We start from the raw sequence: 26,455 nt of genomic DNA, 5'->3' as shown, positions 1-26,455 counted from the left end.
GTTGTCTCAGATTCTCCAGCATCTGCAGTTCCTACTACCTTAGATGAAACAGTTGTGTTTATCAGGTCAGCAAGAATGTTTTTAAGTCATTTGTGGAATGTGCCAGCATTTATTGCCTGTCCCTTATTGCCCATGAGAAAGTGGTGGTAAGCTGCTTTCTTGAATCCCTGCAGTACACCTGCTTCAGGTAGACCCACAATGCCCTTAGGGAGGGAATTCCAGGATTGTGACCCAGCGACAGTGAAGGAACGGCAATATACTTCCAAGTCAGGATGGTGACCGGTGTGAAGGGGAACTTGCAGGTGGTGATGTTCCCATGTATCTGCTGCCTTATCCTTCTGGAAGGAAGTGGTCCTGGGTTTGCAAGATGTTATCTTGGGATCTTTGGTGAATTTCTACAATGCATCTTGCAGATAGTAGAAGCTGTACGTACTGACTGTCGGTGGTGGAGGGAGCAGATGCTTGTGGATTTAGTGCCAATCAAGCGGGCTGCTTTATTTGGATGGTGTCAAGCTTCGAGTGTTGTTGGAGCTGCACCCATCCAGGCAAGTGGGGAGTATTCCGTCACACTCCTGACTTGTGCCTTGTAGATGGTGGACAGGCTCTGTGGAGTCAGGAGGTTGAGTTAGTTGCCGCAGTATTCCTAGCTTCTGACCTGCTTTTGTAGCCACTGTGTTTATGTCCAGTTGAGTTTCTGGTCAATGTTAACCCCAAGGATGTTGATAGTGGGGGATCCAGTAGTGGTAACACCATTGAATGTCATGGGCGCAGTGGTTGGACCATTCCAAGTTGGAGATGGCCATTACCTGGCATTTGTGTGGCACGAATATGCTTGCCACCTTGTCAGACCAAACCTGGATATTATCCAGATCTTATTGCATTTGAATATGTTCTACTTCAGTACCAGAGGAGTTGCGAATGGTGATGAACATTGTAAAGTTATCAGCGAACAATCCCACTGCTGACCTTCAGATGGAGGGAAAGTCATTGATGAAGCAGCTGAAGATGGTTGGGCCATGGACACCACCCTGCAGAATCTCCTGCAGAGATGACTGACCTGTAATAACCACAATCACTTTCCTATGTGCCAGCTATGACTCCAACCAGCGGAGAGTTTACCCTGATACCAATTGATTCAGTTTTGCTCGGGCTCCTTCATGCCACACTTGGTCAAATGTGTCTTTGATGTCAAAGTCTGTCATTCTCACCTCACCACACATTACTAATTTATTAATCCTGTAACCAAACTGAAGGTTAGTTCGCTCGGTTGGCTGGGCAGCTGGTTGCAATGCAGGTGACGCCAACAGCATAGGTTCAACTCCTGTACTGGATGGGGTTACCACTTTCTCAACCTTGCCCCTGTCCTGATCTCAAAACCAGGTTAAAGTCAACACTAGTCATTTCTTTCTAATGAGAGAACAATCCATGACCCTCTGGGACAGTGGTGACTTTATCTATAACCAAAATTCACATTAAATTAGAAACTGAATGCCACTCAATAAATTGGTACAGGTATGCAGTTTAAACTGTGCTTTCATTTTAATGCTGTTGGTAAATTAGGAACAGTACCCCAGCAGCATTGCCACCATTTTTATCTTTGATGTTCCTGAACATGCTCAATCTTTATCAAAGTAAAATGCCAATTCCCTCACAAATTGTGCTATGTGCCAAGTTTCCTGCTTATTGCTCACCACCCTTACCCTTTGGCTCACCAATTTCCACCTCAAACGCTCCTGATCCCTATTTGCATTTGTTCTGTTTTATATATACCTTTCCTTTAAGAGAGTTCACCTTATAGGACTACATATGCTGTGCTTACAAATGCTGTGACGCTGCCTGGCAGTTAGTCTACTGTAGGTCTGCAAGCTGCAGCAAGCCAACTATTTTCTGTGCATGCAAGGTCTGCTTCACAACTTGTAATGTGACTTACTATGTTACATAAACTCACTCAGAGAGTTAATCAGTCCCTGATAAGTGTGTGATAATTAAACCATGCTTATAAACACGACATGGTGAACAGCAGTGCACAACATTATGCCAGTGCAGACTACCATGCTTGAACACAGTCAGCAAGCAAGATAACCTATAAGTGAACCATATATTTGACAGCCTTAGAATGAGCTAGAATGCATAAGACAACTCTCAATGTCTTTGTCAATTAAAGCCTTGGACAGTATTGAAAGCACAGCTTGCTGGTAAGCAGATCAATCTTTATCAAGGAGCCAGTTTACCTCACATAAGAAAGATAAGTGATCAGATCAATTCAGGCGAGGTGGCAGACATTTAAGAAGAAATTTCAGAAAACTCATGTATATTTTGACTATAATTTTTTTTTAAAGGGAGGACCCACCATCTGTGGTAACTAAAGTAGTTAGTATAAACATCAAGAGTTAGGGAAAAAGCAAATAAAATGCGCAAACAGGAGTCAAAATTTATTGTTCAGAATAGAAAGAACAGCTGAGAATGACTAAAACAAGGAAGAAATCAGAGTACATGAGGATGCTAGCTACAAACGTAAAAACTAATTTCCACAGGAGTTAAGAAAAAGGAAAACAGTGAGTAGAGTGAGTGTTGATCCTCTACAGAGTGAGAAAGGGGAGTTCACTGTAGATAATGAAGAAATGGTAATGAAATGAGAAACAATTTTTCTTCTGTCTTTACAATAAAGGGTATTAAAGAAGTCCCGTAAAAGCTGTAAGGAAGGAGTTGGAAGAGAGAGAGAGGAACTTAAGAACATTACAAGCACAAGGGAAAGTGACACTAAGCCAACAGATGGAGCTGTGGGCTGGAAAAGATGATTACATCCTAGGGTCTTGGAAGAGGCAGCTGATGAGTTCGTACATGTTTTTGAGCTAATTTTCCAAAATTCATTCAGTTCAGGAAAGGTTTAATTGGGCTGGAGGGAAAAAAGGAGGTATTCCAGAGGAGAGTTTGTCATGTGAAATTGATCATTAAAGAAATTATTGCTATGTATTTACAAAGTAATTGGGAACAGTCAGCATGCTGTACTCGAAGGGAAATCATGGTCATCCAATTTATCAGAGTTCTTTAAACAAGTCCAGAAAAAGAGGGGTCAGTTGATGTACTATACTGTACTCAAATTTCCAGAAGTTCTGAAGAAGGTTATTGGATCTGAAACATTTACTTTGCTTTATGTCCACAGATGCTGCCAGACCTGCTGAGCTTCTGCAGCAATTTCTGTTCTTGTTTAAGATCCTGAATGATCTTGGCAAGGTGGAAGTGAAAGGGATGTTTCTTCTTGTGGTCAGTCCAGAATTTTGGTGGGGTAGGGGGGAGATGCAAATTTTAACATTAGGGCTTGCCAGTTCTGGGCAGAGATTAAGAGAATTTTTTTCTCTTTCTCAGAGGATTGAGAGACTTTGGAAATCTAAAGGCAGTGGAGGCAGGATCATTGAATATTTAAGGCAGAGATAGGTTGACATTTTTCAGGGTATACGGGACTGTGGAATTCAAAATAAAAAGGCATCATCCTTGATCTTATTAAATGAAAGAGCAGGCTCCAGGGGCTGAATGGTCTCTCCTGCTCCTATTTCTTATGTTTATATATCCTCAGAAAACTGGTGACTATTCATTATTGGCTAAGATTGACACAGTGGCAATGTACTATGTGAATTGTAAAAAATACTCCATAGACTTGGGAAGCCATGACGAAACCTATGAATGTAAACTCTCAGCATACAACAGTCCACCAATTCCATGTACAGGATCAACCACGCTAGACTGCAAGTAAAAGCAATCTGCCCAGACGTCACAGAGCTTCTATATCGTAGACACTGTTCAACCAGACGTTGCAGGTAGGCCAGCATGCCATGACCTCACACTAGTCATAATGCAAAGAATCAGTCAAACTTTGGAAACACAATCGAAACTACAGCAGAGTACTCAAAAAAGAGCTTGCAAAACTAAATAGGGAAGAATGAAACACCACTTTCTTCAGAATTAGAGATGTTAAAATCTTAGTTCTCTACTCTAGAGAGAAAAACAAAAATTCAAGAGGAAAAGGAGTGAGCAACCAGCTCAGGAAACCTAAACTTGAAAACAGCATCACTGAAATGAATAAGTCTTCACAGGATACTTCTGCTTAGTTAAAAAGAGGAGTGATGAGCTCGAAGGTGCAGATTGTAAGTGGGATGAACTACAAGCAACTTTAAGAAAGTTCACCCATAAGGACTACGTGCACAGTGTGTATACAATTTTGTGACTCTGCCTGACAGTTAATCTGCTACAGGTCTGTAAGCTGCACAAATAGACCTCAATTGGTTTACTGTAATGCCTGTTTTATTGTTTTAAATAAACTGAGTTAATCAATCGCTGATCATCAATTGATATTAGACCACTATCAACAACATGACAGTTTCGCTCTCGCTGCCCCTATCCTGGGCCATCTTTCACAATGAAGGGTCAGGATGCAAAAACAGTTAGTGAGAGAAAGCAGGAGAGGAATGCACTAAGTCAGGACAGTTCAGAGAGGATTGGTGAGTAGACAAGTTAAAAGAGTTTGTAAGAGTTTTTATGCTAAATGGAGATAATAAGTGTTCTTAGCAGAATTATTGGGCTATTAAGCTCAAGGTAGCCAATGTAAAAGTTACTTACCAGGAACATACTACCCTTGTTAGATTTTCTTATTTAAAAATTATTTCCATTCAGCATGCTTTCATTTAGCACAACAATTTTGGGAACACATTAGGACTGTTGGACAAGGGATAGCTGTTTTGAGTTATAATCCTAACCACACTCTTGAAAATAACACATTAAAGTAATATACCAAATTTTATTTTAGAATTGTATCTTTCCTCAAAACTTAAAAACCAGATAATATTCTGGCCATTGATAAAAGATCAGTTAGAAGCTCATGGGCACTCTACAGGAAATAATTTTATAAAATGCTGCATCAAGCTGTAGATACCACAATGGGTATTTCCTGTTGGCAATATGTATTGAACGACTCTTGGATCTTGCAACTACAAGTATTCTAAAATCTGAGTCCAGATAAAAGGGAAAGAACTCATTTTAAAATTTGACTCCATTTTTGCATCAGTTGAACTTCTTGCAGTGAGTTAAAAGGAAAATAAATCAACACAATTTCTTTAAACTTTTATTTTCAAAACTTGAGAAAAAATGAATTCAAAATACCACCAAGTGCCCTCCAGCTCCTGTTATTAAACATGTACATGATTTGCACCAGATAGTGTTTAATTGATTTTGTTTAATCTTCTTGAGGTTTGGGACAATTAAAGTTAGCAGCAGTTCAGCTCTTCCCTATTCCACACGTAACCACAGTTCTCACTACACACGTGTTTGGCTGCATTTAGAGATTCAACAGAATTTGCCAGCCATGTTCCTAGCAAATATCTTTGTTTTATTTATTTCCTTTTCATTGGCCTTCTCCTTGTACCCTCGTCACAGTACCTAGAGGGAAAACCAATTTTAAAAAAAGTGAGGAAAGTACTGCCTATACAGACCTCTGTTTGGAAGTACATGAATCAGACACAGAGGTGCCCATCACTAATTTTACTGGTTTCTCCTGTAGGGTAGCCCAGTAATTATGGTACAGAACTAGCATTCGGGAATTACCACTTCAGTTCCCACAAGCCAAGCTTTGAAACCTAATTGAAAATAATCTATGAGTTAGCAGCAGAATGTGACTATTAAAGATACAGGACCTTGTGTAAATATAATTGACAAGCCAGTATGTTCTCCCTGATCTGGCGCCTCGACCTGACTGTTACTCCAGTCCGCAACAACAATACATGGCAGACTCCAAAACGCTCAAACAACTTGCATTCGCACAGGAACTTCAATGAAGTAACATCTCCTAACACTAAATGACAAAGTACATAAATGTTGAAAAGATCCTATTACACTTCCAACAGCAGGCATGGGTAAAGTACCGTGGGACTCAAAATTGGGCACAGTGGCATTTTGGCAATGCTACTGGACCAGCAAGCCAGCCTGTCAGAAAGTTCCAGAGACACAAGTTCCAATCCCATCATGACAACTGGGAGAATTTAAATGACTAGATCAGGAATAAACTGTTAATGTCATGAATGATTTTGAAAATACAAGACTGCTGGAAAAAGCCATGTACCTCACTAATATCTTTCAGGGCACAAAGTCCATCTGGCATCCAGACCTTTGGGTCTGATCTACCTACATATGATTTCCAATCAACTGTAATATGGCTGATTCTTAATTAACTGCCCTCTGAAATGGCCTCGTAAGCAACACAATGTATCAATGACAGAGAAACGTACACATGCAGTGGGTCAGGAAGGTAATTTGCTAATTCCTAATTGTTCTCGAGAAGGTATGTGCAATAAATCACCAGTGACACATACGTCCAGTGAATAAACTTTTCTGTTAAAGAATCCACAGAATTGCCACGTGATCTGTGATTTGCATGTTTGAAGGCAAAAACTTCCTCCATCAATTTACAAAACACGCAATACCTGCCTGAAGTAGTGAAAAAGATCAATGCCACACTCCAAGCTATTAAATGGATAGTTAACCCTCAGATTTAGTCAAAGAACTATTTGAAATCCTCCATACACAACATTATATAACTATTTACAACGATTTCTTCAAAAGGTAGTGAACCTGTGGAATGTTCTACCACAGAAGACTGCAGAGGCCAAGTCACTGAATATATTCAAGGAAGACATTTTTAAAGATTTAACAGACATCAAAGGATATGGCGAGAAAGCAGGAAAACGGCAAATGAGATAGAGGACGAGCCATAATCATTTGAGTGGACGAGCAGGCTCAAGGGGCCAAATGGCCTACTCTGGCTTCTAGTTTCTATGTAAAAGCTCAACGCAATTATTTACTGCCCTCCATGTACCACACAAATTCGTGAAAATGTCTTACTTAATATCAAAAATGTTTTAAAGGACAACAAACCAAAAAGAATCCACAGGATTTCTGTACAAACAATACAGGCCACTTCAATAATCACAAATTTTGTTTTAACTCTACCAGTGTAGAGGCTCCTTGACAACCATTAGTTAAGATTAAACCCATTCTGTAAGATGTGGATAACCCTGAAATTACACCTTGGGTACTAATGTACAAAACATTCACACATGCATTTTTTTTCAAAGCAAAATTAATCAAACAAGGTTTTCAGACAAACACAATCAGTAAGGTAGCTTTAGAGCCAAAAAATTTTTGTACATTCCCCACAGCAGTACACAATTCTGTGTTATTTTCACCAAAACAACTGAACTTAATGGCATTAACATTGCACGGTAGCATGCTGCTGCATATTGTCTCATTGTTCTCACTGTTCAGCAAACCACAATATGAAATGTATCCATTTAAAATGGTACAGGAAGTCACTGAAAAGCAATAACTTGTTTTTAAACCAGTCACACTTATTCACAATTTTTGGTTCACATCTCACAGAATACCCAATCAACCAATAATGCACTAGGACAAGTGACAGGCACATGTGTGGTGCATGTGATAATGTTCTTAGCTCCATAAACCTGGAGGTCCATGTTTAAGTCCCACCTCCTCCAGAGGTGTGTCATAATAGGTTAATTAGATGACATCTACATTAGAACAAGTGACTACCTGCGCCATGTGTATAGTTATAAAAAACAATGGTTACGTTGGCATGGACTGTGTATAATGTTGTCTAAAATAAAAGTTCTGAAGTAATTAATGTTGCATTGACCTCCACCCAGTCTGACAATATACACACAGTCTATAGATAGAGATAATTAGGTTTTACTGTACAGCTCAAGCGAATCCTTAGTAATTAAGCCTGATGAGGGAGGTTACTGTCTCGATTGCAATTATGCAATAAACCACATTATTATGTAAGACAGGTGGCCTTTCTATTGAGATTTACCAATGGATACAGGCTCAGAATGGAGAAAGGAGGCTTGTGGCAGCATACTATCCAAACTAGAAAACATCATGCTGTTGATGGGGATATCTGAAAATACTACATACATCAGTTTCCATTCTTTAAGAACAGTCACTGACACCTCTTTCTTCCAGTACGTCAAAGACTAGCCAATCCCTTTTGTAGTGAAGCAAATGAATCTGCAGTTGATGCTCGCTATCTGAATGTATTTAATATACAATTACTGAAAAACACGTTGAAGTTTTTTTATGTTACACCCACTGTGGGTAATTCACAAGAATGCCAATTTAAAGGGAAAACCAATATTTATACCGAATGAGAGGAGAGTGCTGATTGGTTGGCAAGTGGACTCTGATTGATAGAGATGTTGCCATGAAGAATACACCAGTTAATGACTTCTGACAGTTAACCGCCAGGTTTTGTTTACAATTTAAACCAGGCAGAATATTCTGATTGATCAAGGCACTGCCCAAGAAATAAACAAGCAAATGGCTGTCACTTATTTGTCGAGTTGAAACTGGTGCAGTGCATGTACGTGTTCTGCCCATGTGCAAAGAACAGAGCCCTGTGTCTTTTTTACAGAAATATTCAAGTCCTGCATTACCAAAGGCTATTAATGTAAAACTTACATAACAGATATGCTTTGTTAAAAATCAGAGTTACATATATATACAAACTAAATTCAGAACAAGTTAAAGAATTATTTGGATGTGAATATAGGAGGAATGGGTAGTACTTTTGCAGTTGACACCAAGATATGTGGTATAGTGGAGAGTGAAGAAGGTTACCACAAAGGACAACAGGACCTTTGATTAGATGGGCCGATGGGCCGATGGGCCGAGGAGTGACAGATGGAGTTTAATTTAGATAAACATGAGATGTTGCATTTTGGTAAGGCAAACCCGGGCAGAACTTATATAGTTAATGGTCGAGCCCTGGGGACTGTTGCTAAACAAAGAGACCTAGGGATGCAGGTGCATAGTTCCTTGAAAGTGGAGTCACAGATTTGACAGGGTGGTGAAGACAGAGTTTGGTACACTTCATTGGTCAGTGCATTGAGTGCAGCAGTTGGGATGTCATTTTGCAACCGTACAGGACATTGGCAAGGCCACTTTTACCATACTGCATATAATTCTTTTTTCCCTTCTATTGGAAAATTTGTTAAATGTGAGAGGGTGCAGAAAAGATTTACAAGGCTGTTGCCAGGAATGGAAGGGTTGAGGTCTAGGAAGAGGCTGAATAGGCTGGGGCTTTTTTTCCCTCTGGATTGTCAGAGGCTGAGGGGTGACCTTATAGAGGTTTTATAAAATCATGAGGGACATAGGTAGGGTGAATAGCCAAGATCTTTTACCTAGGGTGGGGGAGTCCAAAACTAGACGGCATAGGTTTAAGATGAGAGGGGAAAGATTTAAAAAGGTCCTGGAGATAACTTTTGCATGCAGAAAGTGGTGTGTGTACACAATAAGCTGCAGAAGAAGTGGTGGAGGCTGGTACAATTACAACGTTTAAAAGGCATCTGGATGGATATATGAACAGGAAGCGTTTAGAGGGATATGGGCCAGATGCTGGCAAATGGGACTACGTCAGATTGGGATGTCTGATCAGCATGGATGAGTTGGACTGAAGGGTTTGTTTCCAGGCTATTTGACTCTACAACTCAATACACTGTTCGCTACAAAATGTGACACTGTGAGATGCCTAGAAATTTATGACTGCTAACAAATTTTTTGCAAAGGTGTTTCTTTTTCGTGAACCAATAGGCCGGTTGATGACTTGCATCCATCCATTCAAATAGAAACATTTCCTTATTTTCCAGCATTTGTTTCAAGCCAGCGGGGTCAATTGGTGTCTGTTTCTCACTCACAACATCTCATAGAAAGTATACACATCATCACAGTGAACACTTCTTGACATAAGAAGAGAGTGAGTGTTTTGGCAGTCAAAGTACATTTAACAAACTCCTCTTATTTTCTTAGCTTCCCAAAAGACAACATTTTCCTATTCTAAGCCATAAGTTATGAAACTATTTGCCTGAGAATACACAACAGGAATATGACACTGTTACAAATGACTAGCTTCATGTTCTACAGAACACCTAAGGATGGGAAGTTAAGTACACATTTCTCCACATTTACTTGTTTTTGTGTTTTATTTGCCCTTGAAAAATATTCTTAAACTTTAACACCATTCAACTCTAACTTGCCAAAACTAGCATTTAGTCTGGGCTAAAGTACGCAATCAGCTCAAATGACCAATCCAACTTCATAATTACTCAGTCTTTCCTTCAGATTTAACTTCATCTTTCAACGTTGGCCCGGTATAACCGACTTGGGAACAACACTCTCATAATAGGAGGAGTGATTTAAGGTTATTCCAGCCCTGCTTTGCTTAATATCTATATATTTAAAAGCCCCATAGGTTTGGTTCCCAATTGTAAATTCTACGCTTACCTTGAAATATCTTTCTCAAATTCTGCAGTACCACCACACACCCCCTCCCGTGAGAAAATTGCATCAAAGATGCCTTTGGTTTTTCTCTAATGATACTAATGAAAGGGTGTGGGATATGCTTTTAACTGAACAATTTATGTTCAGCAAAACAGACCTCACTATAAAATACTAATGTCTGGGAGAAAACGCAGGCCATAGATATGTTTGTTTACTTTCCTCCCTTTAACACTGCACCTGGTGCCTCTTTGCACAGCTCCAGAAACAATATTCTCTGAAAAATTAACAACCCCCAACAGAAATCAGTTTTTATGTCGATTGACATACATTCACAAGAATGTGTGAATAAAAAAGCAAAGATGATTAAGATTATTTTCGCAGCTGTAGAAGAATAATTCAAACATTCAGTCACTCTTTAAAACCCCCAACAGAGTCTCGCATTAACCTAGTAAGGCTTATCTGCAAGGACATGTTCGGTGTCAATCTACCAATATGATAATGCTATTTAACCCTTATCTGGTACCGCAAATTAAATTGCAAACTCTATCCAACTATCTAAGTTCCACTGTTATGACTTTCTTGTTATTTTATTCCAACTTATTGACAGCTAATTAAACGCCACATTTACGACAACATTAATTTCTAACTCTGTTACGAGACCTTGCTGTGTTCTTTACTTCAACCTCAAATTTAGACAGAAGTTTCACCCCTCACTCTCACTTGCAGGTCTACCATGATTAGTGCTGTTACTATACCCTGTTGAACCAGTGGGAGCCATTTCTCAGATATCTGATTGCTATCTGACGCAGGAGTTAATTCCAGACTCCCTATCAGTACTCGCACTTTTCATGCTCTCCATTCTTCCACTCAATTCTGTCAGTCCATGGACTTCACATCATCCTGATCATTCAATTAATATTGAAACTTGTCACTGTGTTTTCCTGTTGCATGTCCCACAGTTGTTGCATTCATCCATTCACTAGACTCCCTGTATAGTGCACATAGCCAAGCATCCTCTCTGGGCAACTGACCTACAGATATAATAGCCTTGTTCTACACTTAATGATCAATCACATTACCACATCTTACCTTTGATTCAAAATATTCTGCTCCTCAGGACATATATCACAAATTATAAGAACTTGAATCACAAGATGTTTTGTTTACTTATCATTTGCACAGAGTCCAAGATCTGATTACTCATAAGGAATGATCTTAGTAGCTTAATTTCTATGCTGGATAAGTATGGTCTTACTCACATCACCCATTAGCTTACCAGGGGCCTTCCATTTCCTATGACTCTCTTTTTCCCTGTATTTAATCTGTTGAATTGAAACCGATCTCAGATGGTTTTACATGATACCCGTGGGCTCTCCAAATTTTCTGAGATCTTGCCTTTGATGAAAGCCTGTCTCCTTGCAAAGCATTCAAATACGCAGAAAAAAATGCAAATTATAATTGCAGTAGCTTGCAGCATCTCTGACTGTTCTGTACAAACAGAAAACAATTTGGAATTGTGCCCATAAACTAATTAATGGTTAGTTGAAGTGAATTCTTTTGCATACCGTGCCTGTGGACAACAGTTGTCAATTTTTAATCAGGTTGATTACCTAAAATTTTATGTATTATTTCACTGCAGGTTTCCTTTGAAAAAAATCCAATGCTTTTCAGTGGGACTCCAGACCACGATGAGTCTGAAATTAATTCATAGTGGGGCGAGCAAAATGCCCATGCAGCCTTAAGGCCATTTGCTTTTTTTTAAAATCCATCTCTGACTCTCATTACCTGATCTTATACCTTCTGAGAAGAGTGATTAGAAACATCAAGTTTAAAGGGGTGTACACTAATATCCTGACCACAAACTGCAGATCAACTGCTTCTCCAAAATTAACTGACTTGGCAAGTTCTGTATCGTTCCACTGGTGCCTTTTCCAAAGGTTCATTCAACAGCATAAATAGCTCACTGGAGCCTACACCAGCGCTTATACCATGGCTTTCTCAAGCTATTTAACATGGAATTATGCACCACTTTGACCATCTCATGTGCTGTTACCACCGAGCTTAAAGTGATATCTATATTCCTTACCCTTGCGTCTATGCTCAATGTTTAGAGAATCAAGGAAGCATTTTAATGAAAACAGAAAGTGCTGGAGAAACTCAGCAGGTCTGGCATCATCCGTTTTTCTCTCTTTAGATACTGCCAGACCTGCTGAGTTTCTCTACCACTTTGTTTTGTTTCAGATTTCTAACATCTGCAATTCTTCATTTTTATTTGAACATTTTAAATAAATTGCCCTACAAAATGAAGTACAAGCACTATCCATCACTGCACATAAGAGTCCAGAACCAACATACTCTTCACAGAACTAAGATTCCTTGTGGGCAGTATAACTTGTTCAGATGTATCACTACTTTCATCCTCCTTCGTGGAATTCTCTTCATCATGTGGCATTTCAAGTGCTCTGTCTCCATGTTCTAGGTAGATCACCGCATAATAACGTCACATCTGAGGCATCTATTAATGGTTCTTCGGACATTCCTGGAATTTACTGACCTCCTATTGTGGGTGCAATTTTGTCTTTGTTGTAATAGCCTGATCTACTAATAGTGTTTCCATCCTCATTTGCCTGTCTTTCATCCATTCATTCTACAGATGCCTGCATCCACATTCTGGGCTATTTCAAAATCTGTCAGAGAAACTCATTCGTTCCATGAAGGAAATGAATTTCATTCAAACATTTCTATTTAAATAAAAAGGCAGGAATCATTTGATCCAATAAGGTCTCCCTCTGAGAATCAAACACTGATTACAATCAGTAGCCTCTGTACACTAGATACTTGAGCACAATTGAGTTATTTAAACAAATGTACAAAAGCAGAAATCCCCAAATTGAATTTTGTCATTATTTTCTACAATTTGTAATGCCCTTGACATATTCATTTATGGAATGAACATATGTTTTCCAAAATCTAACAAATTGCGACCAAGCTTCATAAGCATTAAGCAGAACATCCTTTTTGTCGATCTCATCTTAAGATCACAATAGATGGTTCAAAACTTCATCAATACATCAACTGATGGTATACACCTTGCAAAATACTTCATTTCTTATATGAAGCGGCAACATTAAGGCCATAAATTGTTTCCTCTTTGTAGGGATGGAATCCATGTCAACAAGTCCACTGGTAAAACAGTTAAGACTCCAAAGATATCCAAGATAATTAAACCGCAACAATTTAATTTGTTTCTGCTATTCTCCACTGGCATTTTAGTTTCTGACTGAAATATCCTTTTGGATAATAGTTTAGTCACAGCACAAGGAGCAGGCCTTTTAGCCTATCACACTTGGGCTGTCTCTCTGAAGATGCAATGCACCTACTGCCACTCCCTGTCTTCTGTTCTTCACTTGCACCTTTAGTCAACCATTGTTTGCTACCATGTTATATCCCAGACAGGAAAGTGAGGCTTGGACATTATATAAAAAAGGGTCTACTCACCCAATATCCACACTTTCAGCCTGTTCCTTTTTAGAGAGGTGCAACTGAATTCCCAGTTAAAGCTAACCATCTTCATGTAATTATACAATTAAATACAACACAGCACAGGAACAGGCCCTTCAGCCCTCCAAGCCTGTGATGATTCCTAATTCTTATTTAGACCCAGTACTTATTGCCTGTGCGTGGTATCTATCCTTCTGTTCACTTCATTAATATACAATTATCATAACACACAACGACTAACATTGACAAGGGTCTTATGGCGTAACAGTTTTATCCGTAACTCTAGGGCAGAGTTCTATATTCAAGTTCCACTCTGGATGAAATGACTATGGAGTTGTACCGTAACTGGTCCAAACAGGTTAATTTGAAAGAAAACTTACTAAAGAGCACAATAAGTGTATAGGGGTCAAGGATAGTTACTGACCAACAAACAGTAGGAACTGGAGTTCCACAGGAATTGGTACTGAGGCCACCACTGCTCACATGAATTATATGAAGGATTTGGTCTTGGGAATCAGATGTAAAATTTCAGAATGTGCGAATGGCACTAAAGTGAGGGCACAGTTGACACTGAAGATGACTGCGACAAATACAAGATACAAATTTGTAGAATGGGTGTGGAATTGGCAGTAGAATTTTATTGTATGGAAAGCAAGGATATGAAGAATAAGGTTATCACATACTGCTTGTGGGATGTGTCTAAAATGAGTAAGGAAGCAAAGGGATTAAGCCATACGTATTCACAAGACATGAAAAAGTTGCACTGTATAATAAGGTCATAAAATGAAGCAAACAAAACACAGGTGTTCCGTTCTAAGGAGCAGAATTGAAAAGCAGGGAACTTCTGTTAAACCTGTTAGACCATATTTTGAGCACAGTACACAATTCTGGTGTCTCACAGAGGCAATTAAAATTATAAAGGAATTCCATGAGATAGAGATAAAAATGATGTTATCACTTTGTGGACAGATGCCAAAACTAAACTAGAGGCCATAAATACATTCGTTACCAATAAATCCAATATGGAATTCAGGAGAAACTTCTTTGCCCAAAGAATAGTAAGCATGTGGAACTCATCCCCATAAATAATAGTTCAGGCAAATTACCTTGCTGTGTTTGAGGGAAAGTGTGATCAGCATACATGGGAAATAGGAATAAGAAGGGTTTGCAGACAGCCAGTCAATGGAAAGAAGCTCATATGTCAGGTGCCAGCAGTGCCAACATATTATAATGAACAAAATACCCACTAATGCACCAACTACGATGTGACAAAACCATTTGGGGTGCCTTGGACAGATTCACAACCACCAATCCTTTGTATTGGCATCTGTCTACACTACAAATTGCCAAGTGGAGATAGATGCTCGCAGTCTTCAGCAGAAGGTAGGCTCAATCTGATAAGCAGCTAAAATTTATGTAGTACTTATTACCGAGTTTCATGACATCTGAGGGATAGGATGGTCTCTTGTGAAACATCAGGCTCTGTTTAAGAGTGAGTGCCACTGACCCATTCTGAGCACACAGTGAACAGTCACAGTTAGGGTACAATACCCAAGGCATGGTTTGGGGGGGAGATGCGGCGGGCCCCCGACCGCCCGATATCTTAAAGTAACCTCTAAAGAATTTAAGAAAAACACACCCATCTGCGGAGGGAGGTAAACAAAGTGACAGACGCTAAAGCAGCGCCAGGCACAAATGTATAGCGAAAAATGCAAAACCCAGCTCATGACATTTGGAAATAAAACTGATTTCTCACCCAATCTCTTACCAAGCCAAATGCAAAACAAAAACCCACCTTCGGGCTGCACGTTTTTTTTTATTTTTAAAAGGCTCATGCAACAAGTTTCAACAATTCCCACAGAGAAATCTCGCTATTAAGTTACCCTAAGTAATAGCTTGCACCAGTTCCTTTCCCCTATTACTTACCTGATAAAATGAATTTATGGATTGACAGTAAACAGACTCCCCCCGCCCCCAAAATAAACTACACTTCACTTCAGGAAGGAGTGAGTCAGTTGTTGAATTGAAACTCATTTACCTTTAATACACAGGAGTGACATTCTACTTGCGGGTAAACTGCGCCTATGCTTCCTACTGGAGTTTCGGGCGCCACTGAACGCAGCTTTCCTCAAAGTTCATGGGGAAAGGGGGCTGGGTGGTTGTCTGGATGATGGACAGATGGAGAGACCAATAAGATCCAGAACTGGACCTTGGAGGGCGGGCCTACCCGTCGTCGGGACCAATCAGATCCGCCGGTGGGCGGGTTCCCCGCCTGCCCCAGCCCTTTGCTGTCTGTCAGGAACCTATGTTCCAGAGAATTATCCAGGTCGGTGTGAATATTGTGCAGGGCAGGAGAATCTGTCCTTCTCGGAACTCTGCAAACCAGGAAAAGTATTTCTACAGCCTACATTGTCCAATTATGGGATTCTAAACAGATGCAGTGCATATTAAACATTTATTATAAAATCCTTTTAAAAGGAATAGTCTTTCTGCTTTAACAACAGAAATTTCTGGAGGAACTCAACAGGTCTGGCAACATCAGTGGAGAGAGAAAGCAATAGTTAAAATTTCGAGTCCAGTGACTGTGAAACATTAGCTCTGTGTCTCTATCCATAGATGTTGCTGGACCAGCTGGGTTTCTCCTGCAATTTCTGTTTCTGTTTCGGATTTCCAGAAACCGCAGTTCTTTGTTTATTTTAGTCTTTCTGCTTTGTTTGATATGTGGCTGTGGTTCTTCGCATATGGTTAATATAAAGGAGTTCTATGAAAGGCTCCAAATTTAGAGCTCGCATTCCAGTGATAGTGTCCTTGTGTCTGGACCAGGAGACTGATATGTGATGATACTATGGCTTCAAGACGTGTGTTTTATACTTTTTTTGTGAAGAAACATTGAGACAGAGTCACTAAGCAGTCTGCTCCAAAGCCAATAAAGTAACCAGTTTGTGAAGCCTTGGTGTTTTTGTTTAAAGTTGGAATAATAGAAGCAGCCTGAATGGGTGAGGTCAAGCTAGGATTTTTAGTTTTAGCCTTCAGTAGCAGTTGTTGGGGACTTGAGGCTGGATGTGGAAGCTCTTATTCCTCTCTCTGTTACAGCTAAAAGTTGGAGTTCTCTTCCTGCTGCTAGAATTGCCTGTGAGACAATCTATTGTATGGAATTTACCTTTGCCAAGGGTGTGTTTATGGGATGTTACTATCTTGGAACAGTTAATTAGTAGTGGTTAATATATATTATTTTGTTCAGCATTTTGATAGAGTTACAGTTAAGCCAATTATTTTCCTTTATGCCATTTAGTCTGTATTTTAACTAAAGTGTATGAATAAGGTGTGTTTTGTTTCAAGCCTGGTGGTTTAACCAATCGAATTGCATCTGGAACCTAACGCCTTACATTTAGCTCTAAATAAGGAAACGTTAGGGTCTAGACTATCTCCTTAATATATTTTGAAGGGGTTTGATCTCATTTATAGCATATGTTCAACTTCCATCTGCTCCAGTCATGTGTTGTAATGTGCCTGATTAAAAATGTTAGGGGCTTTTTAAAAGTACCTGGATGAACCACTTGAAATGTCATAACATTCAAGGCTACGGGCCTGGAAAATGGTGCAAATGTACATTTAGTGTAGCTTTGGCAGTACAGACCTGATGGCTGAAGGGCCTCTTCCGTACTTTATGCTTGTGGCACAGTGGTAGTGCCCCTGCCTTTACAGCAAGAGGCCTGCGTTCAAGTCCTATCTGGTCCAGGAGGTATGTAACTGTATCTCTGAGCAGGTTGATTAGAAAATATCTGAAAGGTTCAAAATCTAATTTGTGAGCGTCTGTGATCGAAACAGAGACAGGCTTGTTTTAAAAGGTTATCTATTAAGGAAAGAGATTAGATTTTGCGGTTTTATAATCGTTTAGACAATCCCTGGGGTCGGACAAACATTTAATGAATGGATTTCCCGGGATTTCTTGCATGTGAATATCAATTTTAGCTTTCCCTGTGATTTTTTTTAAACGTGGCAATCCACGCTATATGCTTGCAACTTTGTTTCACGTGAATGCAAAACAAATTCAATCTCACGGACTCCATTCTAATAAATGCAGCCATCAGAAAATAAATTATGTTGCAAAATATATTCTCTGCTGCCTAACCTCTGTTGCCAATTGCGCAGCCACTGGGCGCATTGTGTCCGTCAAATCAGTTGTTCAGAGAGATTTCAGGAATGAAGTGAAAGGGGGAATTTGTACTTACATGTAAAGCAACGGAGATTCTGATGATCAGAGGACTGTCCGTTTACTTGCAAAATGCACATGCTGCTACTCCACAGAGTGGCTGGACACTGGTTCAGTTCATGTGTGGTTGATCCGGATCTGGTATTCGGATTTAGATTAATCCTATTTGACATTTCCCCCTCCTCCCCCCGTGTGGGATCCACGAAGCATTTAAATAAACCCAAAAATATTACTTTTATTGACTTAGTATGGGCTACAAGATGCCATCGCAATGTTGTCTGCATCACAAGAACTTCTTTAGGAAATGCACACTGGTAAATAAATGTTGGAAGAAATCCGCCCAGTTCTAATCCAAAACAAGAAGTTTCGCAGCCATTCTCCAATGCAGATTTTTCGGGTCTTTTTAAGGTATCTGGCCCCATTTAAACCTAAAGCAACAATTGCTGGCGAAATCTGAACATTTAAACATGTTTCTGTCGACCTGCTTTTCATTATGATCCGCTCAAAGAGAACAGTCTGCACCCAGGGCACGCAACGGCACATACCTTTATCATGTTATTAATTATGGGAAGCATCACTTCAATTCCGGATTATTGATGTACAAATTAGTGGTACTAGCCTACTGAAGGAATTTCCACTCATTGAAAAGCCTCCTTGCTTTAAGTAGGTCTGTGTTTGTTAACTGCAACTCTGGAAAGATCGGGAGATTGTTTTGAATCAATCAGTTTCCTTTGGCGAGCTATGGCAAGATAAGATAAGCACACATCCTGTCGAAAAACAAAATGTTCTGAGGAAGGAGCTCCAATCTAAAACATGAACTCTGCTTGTCTCTCTCCATACAAGCTGCCAGACCTGTCCCTTTTGTTTGTAGCATGTTCGGCTTTTATTATGATGGTTAAAATATTTGTCTTGTAGATATTTCTCTTCAACTCAACTTAATCAGGACATGTGGAGCAGAAGGACTTGAATCCAGGACTTCTAACCCAGATAAGTGGAGACTACCAACATGCCAAGTATTGGTTTGTAGGTATTTTGAATCAAACAGTTCAGAGATGCTATGGCACACTTCTAGAGCAGGCAGAACTTGCATCTGAGCTTTCTGGCCCAAAGGTAAGGGACATTACCACCTAATCACATGAGTCCCAGTATTTGTTTGTAAACTTGTTCTTTCCACTGACTACAAAGTCGTCTTGTCAGTCCTTGGCATTCACCAATTAAGAGAAATCTTTGAAATATTTCCTTAACTTCTTGCTTCTAAAAGTAGTCAAAACCGCAAGACACTGATTAAACTTGTCACCCAATATGCTTCAAAACCAGTTCCTTTCTGGAAGTAATGATCAATGAAGAACATGTTTAAAAGAATATTTATCACTTCAGTTACATTTAAGTGAAGATCATACATTTCTAAGATATAAAATAAAAATAAAATTTCCTTTATTTTTCTCATTGTAACTGTAACCAGCATTTATTTAAAGTTAGAGATAGCAGGAACTGCAGATGCTGGAGAATCCAAGACAACAAGGTGCAGAGCTGGATGAACACAGCAGGCCAAGCAGCATCATAGGAGCAGAAAGGCTGACGTTTCGGGTCTAGACCCTTCATCAGAATTTAAAGTTAACTGTCTTGAGTACGATTACACATGCACATTTTTGTGCCTGGGCCACATGACTGTTTCTCATCAACTCTACAGGCAAGTTGTCCACATATCAGATTGTGAAAAAAGTGACATGGAGCTAAAGGATGTAATGTAACTGCAATTTGCCCAAAGATCTAAAGGCAGTGCAACCCATATCCTGTGAACTGTTTAAATTTCATTTTCTACCACCCACTCAATTAGTGAAGAGCTGTAGATTTATCTTAATGTTAACATCAGTTAACAGTAAAATTGAATTGCCGTTAAGTGGTTAATGCTTGCAGAAGTAAATCTCTATGCCAATATCAGGTTAAAACTGCTGTAAACTGGACAGTTGGGAGCTAGAAATTGGATGAGGAACTGGTTAAATTAAGCTTCTGTTCCATTTTCCACGCATTAGAATTTCAATATCATTCGAGGTTGGGGATATAAAGCAGCCCCAAGCAGATCAATGTGTTGTGGTACATATATTCAAATGTTGAAAATACATTTTTTAACCACCATTTGTGTCCTAGTATTGTTAGATCTGAGAGCAAACTGTGAATTCCAAGCATTCATTATAGTTAAGAGCATATCTGAGATACCGTCACTGTATCTGGGAAGCACCTAAAAAGGCTAGCCATAATGAGTGGGAAAATTGGCAGTTTGCTCTTAGATATTCCATTATGAACTTTACAAAAAATGTCCTTTTAATTGTGAATTTGTTATTCTTTAAATTGTTTAGATCGTTTTCTTAATATGATCATATTCCCTGAAGTCTCCACTTGCGCACAAAGAGCTTATCAGTATCTGCTTGAGTTCTTTTCTTTTTCCAGGGAGAACGAGTTGTTGATTCAGAAGGGAGTTTTATCCTGGAAACATAATTGCATGAGGCTCCCACCAACACACAAAGAAAATCCTACAGTTTTCCAGACTGGGAACAGCTTTGTCCTCAGTGCCAGTTGAGTTGGCGGTTCATTAACTATATGCTTGCATTAGATTTAATTGCCTTCATAAACAAATCTATTGAAAATTGACAGTAGTGTTTCAATTGAGAAAGTGTATACATTATATAGGCAGGATTACATTCCAGTTAAGTTATTTCTACATAATACAATTTATTAATTTTTTTAAAATGTGATACCTGGTATTTGTTATGATTTTTGTTGTGCAAATCTTATGACGTCAAAGCAATTAATCTGAATCTATTTTCTTTCTATTTTGTTTGTGACAAATCACATGTGAATTGTTTCAGTTCAGTATTTAAAACATTTTATGCGCCATCCTGAACTCAAAGTTATGATTACATGTGAACAAAGTAGAGCATTGACCTATTCCATGTCACAACTGACAGTGGCTAATTTTGACTGTTGCTCAGGAAATGAGGGGAATAAAAGCATATGACTACAATAGGCAAGGATTTTAATTGTTTGAAATAAATGTTTAATTAAGGAGGTACTGATATTTCAGACATGCCGAAGTTTGCAGCTGGGATAATAAATGATTATTCATAATGTATAAAAGATCCTAGTTTATTCCTTTATTCCATGTACCTTTCTTTTACATGTTTTATTTTATTCACTCATGCAGGCATTGCTAACCCTATCACGCTCATCCAGGCAAGTGGGGAGTATTCCATCTCACCCCTGACTTGTGTCTTATAGATGGTGGATGGGCTTTGAGAAGTTAGGAAGTGAGTTTCTTGCCGCAGGATTCCTAGCCTGTGGCCTGGTAGTGTAGTCACTAATTTTATATGGCTGGTGTAGGTGAATTTCTGGTCAAGGATAGCCCCCAGGACATTGATATTGGAGGATTCAGTGATGGCAATGCCATTGGATGTCATGGGGCACTGGTTTGATTCTCTTTCATTGGAGATGGTCATTGCCTGGCATTTCTGTGGCGGTTTTTTTTACTTGCCACTTTTTAGCCCAAGCCTGGATATTGTCCGGATCCTGTTCCATTTGGACATGGACTGATTCAGTATCTGAGAAATCACAGATGATAATCATGCAACATCATGCAATCATCAGCAAACATGCCTATTTCTCACCTTATTTTGGAGGGAAGGTGATTGATGAAGCAACAGGAGATGGTTGGGCCTTGGACACTACCCTGAGGAACCCCTGCAGAGATGTTTTGGAACTGATCTCCAACAACCTCCATCTTCCCTTGTGCCAAGTGTGACCACAATCATTGGGGAGTTTTCCCTCTGATTCCCTTTGATCTCCAGTTTTACTCAGGCCCCTCAATGTCACACTCAGTCAAATGCGGCCTTGATGTCAATGCGTAATGACTCTCACCTCACCTCTGGAATTCAACTCTTTGTTCATGGTTCAGTCGAGGCTATAATGAGGTCAGAAGCTGAGTGGCCCTGGAGGAAGCCAAAATTGGCATCAGTACATAATATATCATGTAAAGACGTACAAAGATGAAATATTCAAACCATACTATTAAAATATATCCACTGATTAATGAAGATGAAATATTTTGCAACTTGCATTCTACATTTGTGTTTCATTGTGCTGAGTTCAGCACTCTATGCCTCATTGTACACCACACCTGCAGAAGTATGTAAACATTAACCACAGTCATCAACCTCACTTTCAGTCTTAATGATATATTGAGAAAAGAAATTATAAAGCTTACTAAATCTAGAACCAATATTAGGAGAAAAAAAAATTGAAAATGTGGCAAGGCAAATATTTTAGAATCCCACTTCTACCTCATAACATCCACAGAAATGCAGCAAACATATCCAACCAACAGCTAGTCCTGAAAGCTGTTGCCTGTTTACAATCATCTGGGAAAATAGAAGAAAGTGTATCATGGGGGAATTAGCAAATACATGGCTGATGTTATTGTGTGCATCACAGACTACCTGCACATTCTTGGGGTGCAGTCCATCCTGTTTTCAAAACTGTACTGAAGAAGCAGAAATGTTGCCAGTCCTTTACAGATAATAATACCCAGAGAGGTGAAAAAGACAGTTCTAGACAAGATTGTGTTTCCATTATTGCTCACTCGTAGCTGGTAAAATAAATATGGGGAGCTGTTACTCCAAGTAAAACAGCTGCTCCTGGCACATGGTATTACACACAGTGTAATGATTGATGCTTGTGATATCACAAATGCAAGCTGAGAGAAATTACAACTTTCACTGCTGTTAGAAAGCCTGTAGTCACTTCATAGTGAAAAAGCTCTATAATTTATTTCTTTCTGATGTGTCCAGTGTAACTGTCATTCTTATATTTTATAACACTTTCTTAAACGTACACTTGGTTACGTGCAATGATTTGTCCCCTAGAAGAATGCTAATGTGTCAAAAAAAACTTCAATTTTCAGGAAATTACTTAGAAAAAATGGAGCCCTTAAAACTCAGAAAAAAAATGTCTATGATATTGTAATATTTGAGATAATGGAGCAAATGTATAAGAAAAACGTACAAATAAATCTGTATTACCAGGTAAAGCTGGAAGAAGTTCAGCTAATAGAGGGAAAGATGGAAAAAGACTTCCACAACTAAGCAGTTTCAACATTTCATTCAGGACCCTGCGCATATCAGAAAATACAAAGCAAATGGACTCCATTAGTCTTGCACTCCAGAATTATTCCACGCACCCATGCTAGCCATTCATTTCGTATTGTCCTCCTCTACTCTAGTTAAAAAGGAAAACGTAGGTAAGCTTATTCAAATGTGACCTTTGTTATGAGCCCTTAGAAGGAGACTGGAAGGAAATTCTGAGCCTGACCCTCATAAACCTTGCTTGCAGCAGAATTAGGGACAAAAATGTCTCCCACCTTTTCACCACAAGTTCTTCAAGGGCATATTTCTGTGCATGGATCAGTTCCTTTTCAACCCCCAAGCTTTTTCTTCAAAGATTGAGATGACACTGAACGTATTACTGGCTTTACCATTCGCAATACCAAGTGTTAATCAGAGATGAGAAAGGTCAGTTTTCCATTTCATGTCTACAAGATTCCTAACATCAACTGAAGGCCTAGTGACTCATCTCTGCTGTCACACAGAATCTTAGAATCATACAAAAGATGCCCTTTGGCCCATCGAGTCTGCACCAACAAAACAAAACAACTGCTTTAAATCTACACTATTCCAACTTCCAGCACTTATTGAATAATACAGTACAGAAGAGGCCCTCACCACAGCCCACTCACACACACATACACACACTGAAGGCAACCTTTCTTCACTCAGAATGACCACAATCTTAACTTCCAGTGTGTAGAATTGAAAAGTTATATATAACTCAATTTTTAAAAATTCTTTCATGGGAGCAGCTGGCAAGGCCAATATCTTTTTCCTATTTCTAATTGCTCTGAGTGCTTCCTACGCCAGTTAAGGGGCAACTGCATTGTTTGGTCCTGGAGTCACATGTAGGCCAAACCAGGTAAGAATGGCAAATTTCCCTTCCTAAAGGACATTAGTGAAGAAGGTTTTTTTTTAAAGTGCTGTCAATTGTTGTCCTGTCACCACCACTGAGACTAGCTTTATGCTGCAGAAAATGAGAGTATGGTCCTGCAAGTATCATACAATGTGTAGCATTGCATGTATTCTGTGTCAAATCAAAATCCAAGGGAATGTTTAAATTTTGTGCACGAGAAACTAAAGACAATGAAGTTAGGCATTATTATAACTCAAGTCCTGGAAAAACTGCACTATGTGATGAAGTCTATACATTTATCCTTATTTCACACAAGTTGTTTTGTTTCCACCTTTCTTGTACAAAGAACTAATTTTTTGTTTGGATCAGTGAAGAGAATACCAATGCAATGTGGGTTGACCCATTCTCCAGTCTGCCATTTTTGAGGTGTCATGCTGCTGTTTTTAAACACTCAGCCTCTTTCTGGTTTTCCTGTTGCTCATCGACATTCAGAAGGACATTCCCCTGTACACTGCTGGAATTACCCGAGACTAGCAACCAGCCCTCAATGTTATGAGAAATGGGGAAGAAGACAAGTAATAACTGGCTCTGAACCGCAATGCTGACCAAATGTGGAAAAGATCACTATGTCATTAATAGGATAGAATGGAATAGAATAGCCTTTATCGTCACATGCACTCGAATGAGTTGGTGAAAAGTTCGTAATGTTGCTGCTTTGGCACCATCTTAGGTACTGAGTACCTAGGTACAGGTGCCTTAAGTGTTTGTCACAGAATTGAACGAGTTAACAAAAAAGGTTTAGCATTGGAATACAAAATTTTTAAAAGTATGCGAATTACTCAAAGTCCACAATAAGAATAAGAAGTATCCTTAAAAAGTACTCAAATTATAGTTCTCTTCATTGAGTCCGTGCCTGCAGGCCTTCAGAACACAAAACCTCGCTGCATCCATGCACTGACCTCTGGCCCAGGACTCGCCTCCAGGACTCGCCTCCAAGGCTGACCTGGGCTCGGACTGCCTCCCACTCTGGGCTCCGGCCCGCAACTCGCCTCCGGGACTCACCTCCAGCACTTGCGTGGTCTTTGACTTGTCCCCTGTGCTGGGCTGCACTCGGACTCGCCTTCATTCTGCATTCCCTCCAGGTAAGTTTAAGAAGTAAAAAGTTTGGTGGGGGGTGGGTATTAAAGCTGCAGAAAAGAGAAGAAAGAAAGAAAGACAAAGGAAAAGGAACTGGTGAAGCAAAGGAGCTCTGACTGGAATGTCCTACTCTGCCACCATCTTGGGGAATGGGGACATATAACCCAGATGAGACATTAGTTACAGATCCACAGACCTACCCTGAGCACATCACTTGATTATCAGTGGTGCACTTTTTATCATTTGAGAATACTAACTAGGAAAAGCCCTTTATGTTAATATTGCAAAACCAAAATGCAAAACTTTATTCAAACAACAAGGGTTACCCACCAGCAACATATTGCTAAATTGGGTCTCTATCCCATTGATGCAACCCCTCCCTTGGCTTGTCCATTTGTCATGTCTGTTAAGTGTTCAAGGATTCCCATCAACCATTCCTTATCATCGTCTCCAACAAATCCACTCCTCAGGTCATCCATCATCCAGACGGGATATCAACCCTCAGTCCTTGGCGTGGCCTTGGATGTATGTGGGGCACTTGGTGGAATAACCCTGATATTTATTTCCTCATGACCGATAACGTGGGTCAAGGACTATTGTCCCTTGCCAGGCTGGCAGCTTTGTGATCTCCTCACTGCCATGAGATCTATATGCTGACTACTCCGTGTCAGAAGTGTGGACTTTCCCTTTGCCTTGACGGTGATGCACCTCTGATTCTCAGTTAGTTTCATTTAAATGCCACCACATCAATGCCAGCATGTGATGCCATTTTCAGCAGCATTGTGTGAGTGCCAGGACTCACTGCAGTATCAACTGGTGGAAAACTCCCACAGCTCTTGTATCCAGTTCTCCACATCATGTCACGTTTAACATGTGGGAGAAACTCGGCAGCAAAAGTAACCCAGATGCTGCTTGACATGAACAGTTCCACAGGAACCTCCCACCAATATCAGAAATTCATCTGTGAGGGTCATGGTAGAAGAATTGAATCCATTCCTGTCTGACACTGCACTTCCATGCTTATATAGCCTTCCACCAGGTTAGTTCTGGTTAACTGTGTTCTATTTTATTGGTACCTTCTGAGTATTCCTAAACTGATCAACATATCAGTTCTTATCTCCCCCATTTGATTTTCCATAGAATAGCTTGGTTACTGAATTATATTATTGATGTGGGAGCCAATGCTTGCTTTGACAGCTGAAGTGAGTTCATTTTTAACAATGAATTGAATAACTGCAGCATTAAACATCA

General features: G+C 39.6%; 1 protein-coding gene across 2 annotated transcripts in view; it reads right to left on the bottom strand.

Moving 5' to 3' along the window:
- The window catches only part of LOC109926673 (protein unc-13 homolog C-like), a 537,669-nt gene extending 518,970 nt beyond the window's left edge, over positions 1-18,699 (bottom strand). Inside the window, exon 1 of one of the 2 annotated variants that reach the window (XM_048616076.1) lies at positions 18,601-18,699. Coding sequence is in view for 1 of the 2 variants with exons in the window: in XM_048616075.1 (XP_048472032.1) it covers positions 15,881-15,902 (22 nt within the window). In the remaining variant the exon portion in view is untranslated. Of the gene's footprint in view, positions 1-15,880; positions 15,977-18,600 lie in introns of those variants that run through there. The other variant, XM_048616075.1, reaches the window with a different exon arrangement.
- Positions 18,700-26,455: the final 7,756 nt, after the last annotated feature.

Source organism: Rhincodon typus, chromosome 33 (assembly GCF_021869965.1).
Source record: "Rhincodon typus isolate 14 chromosome 33, sRhiTyp1.1, whole genome shotgun sequence".
Lineage (NCBI taxonomy): Eukaryota > Metazoa > Chordata > Chondrichthyes > Orectolobiformes > Rhincodontidae > Rhincodon > Rhincodon typus.
The sequence above is the reverse complement of the archived record's forward strand: the minus strand, read 5'-3'. Positions and strand labels throughout refer to the sequence as shown.